This window comes from Chaetura pelagica, unplaced genomic scaffold (assembly GCF_000747805.2).
Source record: "Chaetura pelagica isolate M959 unplaced genomic scaffold, ChaPel_1.0 scaffold747, whole genome shotgun sequence".
Lineage (NCBI taxonomy): Eukaryota > Metazoa > Chordata > Aves > Apodiformes > Apodidae > Chaetura > Chaetura pelagica.
This window is the reverse complement of record NW_009953943.1, coordinates 11,848-17,403: the sequence shown is the minus strand read 5'-3', so window position 1 is coordinate 17,403 and position 5,556 is coordinate 11,848. Positions and strand designations below refer to the sequence as shown.

General features: G+C 38.5%; 1 protein-coding gene across 1 annotated transcript; it reads left to right on the top strand.

Annotated features, from left to right (window-relative positions):
- Window positions 1–213: 213 nt before the first annotated feature.
- Window positions 214–1,690, top strand: LOC104392390 (AN1-type zinc finger protein 5-like; the record flags this gene model as incomplete). The annotated part of the gene is made up of 3 exons (XM_010001783.1): window positions 214–364; window positions 740–851; window positions 1,593–1,690. Coding segments are annotated over exons 1-3 (361 nt in total), but the record flags the coding sequence as incomplete, so codon positions are not given.
- Between the last annotated feature and the right edge of the window lie 3,866 nt (window positions 1,691–5,556).

The window sequence follows — 5,556 nt, the reverse complement described above, 5'->3', positions numbered from 1 at the left end:
GCTTTTTACCTCTCTTAGAGGTTCATAGCGATGTTATCTATCAATACAAGTTTTGAATTATGTATTAACATCCCTGTAGCCGTCTTTAAAAATGCTGATATTGCTTTTTGCGAGCAAGGTAAGCAGACTTACTTTAATTCTATAACGCTGTAATTGTTTTTTTGTGAAATCCCAGTTCTTAATGCAGTTTTTTGTTTTATTTATAGCATTGAAATGGCTCAGGAGACAAACCAAACCCCTGGGCCGATGCTGTGTAGTACAGGATGTGGATTTTATGGCAATCCTAGAACAAATGGGATGTGTTCTGTTTGCTACAAAGAGCATCTTCAGCGACAGCAGAATAGTGGTAGAATCAGCCCAATGGGTAAAGGTTTGAGTCTTTAATTTTTTGTGTGTGTCTTGAAAATATAATATATAGGTGATGAGAGGAATCGCAGAATTTATTTCTGGAGATCTTCTAATAGCTGTACTATGAATATCAAAGGGAATAATACTTTAAATCATAGTAAAAACAAAAATGCATTTTTAATTTTACTATATTCTGGCTCACTTGATGTTGAGCCTTAATTTGCATTTCTGATTACCCTCTGCTATAAGTGTGTTCTTACACAATCCCTGTATTTTGGTCATTAACAATAGGAATTATTTGAAACAGTGCATAACCGTATGCAAAGCTACTTGACTAACTCGTATTCTATTACTTTGCTTATAATTAACTTTTGTAATTTCTGTTATATAGGGACAGCTAGTGGTTCAAACAGTCCTACCTCGGACTCTGCATCTGTACAGAGAGCAGAAAACAGCTTAAACAGCTGTGAAGGTACTGCTAGTAGCACATCTGAAAAAACAAGGTAAGAACATAGAATCATTTAGGTTGGAAAAGATATTTAAGATCATGAAGTCCAACTGTAACCTAACACTACTAAGTCTGCCATTAAACCATGTCCCTAAGTGCCATGTCTACACAGTCTTTTAAATGCCTCTAGGGATAGTGACTCAACCACCTCCCTGAGCAGCCTGTTCCAGTACTTGACAACCCTTTCAGTGAAGAAATTTTTTTTCACTTGTTACTTGGGAAAAGAGATCGATACCCATCTCGGTACAACCTCCTTTCAGGTAGTTGTAGAGAGCAATAAGGTCTCCCCTGAGCGTCCTTTTGTTCAGACTAAACAACCCCAGTTCCCTTAGCCACTCCTCATAAGACACGTTCTCTAGACCCTTCACCAGATGAAGGTATTATTTTGAGGTTTGAATGAACTGTGAGTGTATAGCAAGTTAAAGTAACATTGCAGTAACCTTGCCCTATTACAGTGAGTTTCTGTGGAGGAAAAAGGAACAGTGCTTTATTAATTTTTTGAAATGAGAACTAATTGTGTTTGGTGTTGGACTCCTGCATTTACAAGGGCATTTCTGATTTATCTGGAAATATTTGCTACAGATTGCCTAGCTTCTTCTAGGAAAGAGATTGTAGAAATACAAGTCAGGAATGTGTATTAATAATAACTGAACAGGTAGTCTATTGATGGATTTTGACAGTTTAAGCTCTTATTATGAACTCTAATGTAATTACCCATTTCACTGTACATAAACAGAAATGTGCCTGTTGCCGCTTTGCCTGTAATGCAGCGAATGACAGAAATGAGTATTTCAAGAGAGGAAACAGTATCACTGAAAACAGAGGCCAAGCCAGGTATGTTTGCACAGTTACACTGGGTACAACTGACTTAACAGAAGCCAACAATTCATTTACTTATAAGTAGACCCTTTGTGGTGATGGTCTTGAGGAACTGTTAATTATGCATGCTTCTTGAGTATTAGTACCCTCAGATTCAAGAAAAATTACTATTGTCATAATCTAGTTTTCAGACACGTGTTCAATTTTAGTAGATAATTTGACACTTGAGAAGCATTTTGGCTATCAAACTTTCATTTTTAAAAGTAAGGCACATAAATTGTATCTGGGCACAAGATGTTTGATTGTGAAGTCAGCGTTTATTTCTGCATAAAATCTAGCAGTACATTTTCTGCTGACTGGTGGCAATCAAAATGGTTTGTTGCATTTGAAGAACAGAGTTCTTACAAAATCCATTCTACAGAAGGATGAAAATGAGGGAGAAGGGAATACTTTATTTAAAATTCTAACAAAGACTGCTAAAGGTTATTGGACTAATTGAGTAATCTGTAGATATAACCAAAACTTATTTCTGTGGATATAAAACACTTATGGCATTAATTACTTAGTGAGAATGTTCAATTTAAAAGTTTTACTCTGGTTCAGGAAGGTTGTAACTGTAGTATTTAAACTTTGAAGTGTAAAGTATTTCTTGGTGAGAGGTGGGAAGGGACTGCTTCCCTGTCTACTAGTGAGTGATTGAATAAATGTTTTATTATATAACACATTATTCAAATGGCTATCTTCAAGTACTCATTTTATATCTATAGGTATTGACACTTGTTAATTTTAACAGTTCTGAAACAGTCTTAAAATATTCCAGTCTTAAATTGGAAGAGGGTGGATTTAGGTTAGACATTAGGAGGAAATTCTTTGCTATGAGGTTGGTGAGACCCTGGCCCAGGTTGCCCAGAGAAGCTGTGGCTGCCCCATCCCTGGAGGTGTTCAAGGCCAGGTTCGATGGGGCTTTGAGTGACCTGGTCTAGTGGGAGGTGTCCCTGCCCACACAGGGGGGTTGGAACTAGATGATCTTTAAGGTCCCTTCCAACCCAACCCATTCTATAATTCCATTAAAAGCTGATGTTTAATAGGAAAATCTGTTCACCTTAACTGAAGATAAAATTATTTTTTTTGTTTGAAAACCTGAGTTGAAAATTCCATAAGGTACCACTCAGCACTATGTAGATGCATCTTTGTCAATAAGTCTGCTGTTACAGCTGATAGTTAATTGCTCAATGTTCGTACACAGTTTTTTACTATTTTAATTAAGTAATGTTAAGTTAAAATTGTGACATGAACTAAGTTACAATTGCTTTTACTATATTCTTTTTTGGTTATGTACAGACTAAGGAGGTTTTTACATTTCAGCTTCTTATAACTTGTGTTATTTGAAGAGGCTTATTATCATAGAATCATAGAATCTTAGGGGTTGGAAGGGACCTCGAAAGATCATCTAGTCCAACCCCCCCTGCCAGAGCAGGGTCACCCAGAGCACATCACACAGGAATGTGTCCTGGTGGGTTTTGAATGTCTCCAGTGAAGGAGACTCCACAATCTCCCTGGGCAGCCTGTCCCAGGGCTCTGTCACTCTCACAGTAAAAAAATTTTTTCAGATATTCACCTTGAACCTCCTATGCTCCAATTTACACCCATTACCCCTTGTCCTATCACTGGTCATCACTGAGAAAAGCCTAACTCCATCTCCCTGACACTCACCCCTTACATATTTGTAAACATTGATGAGGTCACCCCTCAGTCTCCTTTTCTCCAAGCTCAAGAGACCCAGCTCCCTCAGCCTTTCCTCATCAGGGAGATGTTCCACTCCCTAAATCATCTTTGTAGCTCTAAGATTATTATATGTAACTTAGAAATTTATACAGTATTTATAAATCCATATTGTCTTGTTATGAATTGCTACCTGGAAAAGTGACAGGCAGGAAAGAAATACATTAAATGGTCACAGTGGTCAAGTAAAAGCTGAATTTTGTCTTATTAAAACTGCCAGTAGGAATTTGTAATTTTGCCAACTGTAAAGGGCAATCTTCTATTTCTGTTGACTCAATATCAATTTTCTCATAACAAGGCAACTAAATGTTAGTGTCAGCGCTCTATTGATTAGAATGGGGGGGGTGAAATACCTAAAAACAATTCAATATAATCTTGCAGGTTAAAACCAGTCAAAGTTCTGTTAAAACTTGTGTAGAGGTCATTTAGGGGGAAAGCTACCATAGAATTTAAAAGTTTGGGAAAAAAAAACATACTAAGGAAGACAATTTTGTTATAGAAGTATCTATAAATTCTTGAAACAGTCTTGTGCTGCTCTAAAAGTAGAAGTTCATTAAGTTGGGGGCAGATATTTAGACAGCACAGAATAATGTTCTTATACCTGTCCTTCAGATTCCAGAGTTTATCAGACATTTAAGATATACCAGGTATTCACTAGTACATTGATCCTGTAAGTGTCTTGCAGTCAAGAAAAGCTGGCCTTGACTTTTTATAAATCTCTATTGTGTTTGGGCTAGTTCCATTTATTTTCCTTTCTCTTTTCCAGCAGCATCCAATATGGATGGAGGAGCTGAAACAACAGTAGAGTAGATAATTCATGTCACCTCATAACAACAGAGCTAATGCTTCATATGCAATGTAATTCTCTAAGATAATGCCTGTCTCGATGTTGCTAATGACAAGACTGTTTAGTTTTATGTGTAGTCTCACTCTGGCAATTGAATTTCATAACTGTTCCTCAGATGGTAGGTCAGAAACAAACAATGTAGCCTTCAAGCAAAGTAGATTTTCCTGTTCTTAATGTCTTCAGCACTCTGAAGGCTCATTCTCTTCTGCAAGCCAGAGAGTTTTAAATAGCTAGGTTTGGACAATTGTCTTTAAGCCTGTGCACTAAAAGTATACTTACTTTCTTGCTGTTTGGAATTTTTAGCATCTGATTCTAGAAGGTTCTGAAGTTGACAAAAAAATTAAGCTTAAATAAAAGAAAAAGCCTGTTTTCCTAGATTGAGGTTGTAACCTGGATTGTCATTCAAAATCAATCAGGTCTTAAGGCAATTCATCATATCTTGGCATTTAACTGGCCTAGTTGATTGTAATTTACATGTCTAATCATATTTAGATTAGGTTGGTGTTGGAAGGAATCTTTAAAGGTCATCTAGTACAGCTCCCCCTGCAGTGTGCAGGAATCTTTTTAACTAGATCAGGTTGCTCAGAGCACTGTCAAGCCTGACCTTGAATATTTCCAGGGAAGGGGCCTTCACCACCTCTCTGGGTAACCTGTTCCAGTGCTTCACCACCCTCATGGTAAAGAACTTCTTCCTAATGTCTAACCTAAATGTATCCTGCTCTAGTTTAAGACCATTGCCCCTCATCCTATCACTACACACCTTTGTGTAAACAGTCCCTTCCCAGCTTTCCTGAAGGCCCCCTTCATGTACTGGAAGGCTGCTTTCTCCTCTCCAGGCTGAACAATCTCACCTCTCTTAGCCTGTCTTTGTAGGAGAGGTGCTCCAGCCCTAAGATGGTCTTTGTGGCTCTCCTCAGGACTTGTTCCAACAGGTCCATGTCTCTCTTATGTTGAGGGCTCCAGAACTGGACACAGTACTCCAGGTGGGGTCTTAAGAGAGCAGAGTAGAGGGACAGAATCTCTTCCCTTGACCTGCTGGCCGCGCTTCTTTTGATGCAGCCCGGGACACGGTTGGCCCTCTGGGCTGTGAGTGTGCACTGTTGGTTCATGTCCAGCTTTTTGTCTACCAGTACCCCCAAGACCGTTTCTGCAGGGCTGCTCTCTATCACATTGTCCCCCAGTCTATACTGATAACAAGGATTGGCCAAAACTATGTGCAGGACCTTGCACTTGGCCTTGTTGAACCTCATGA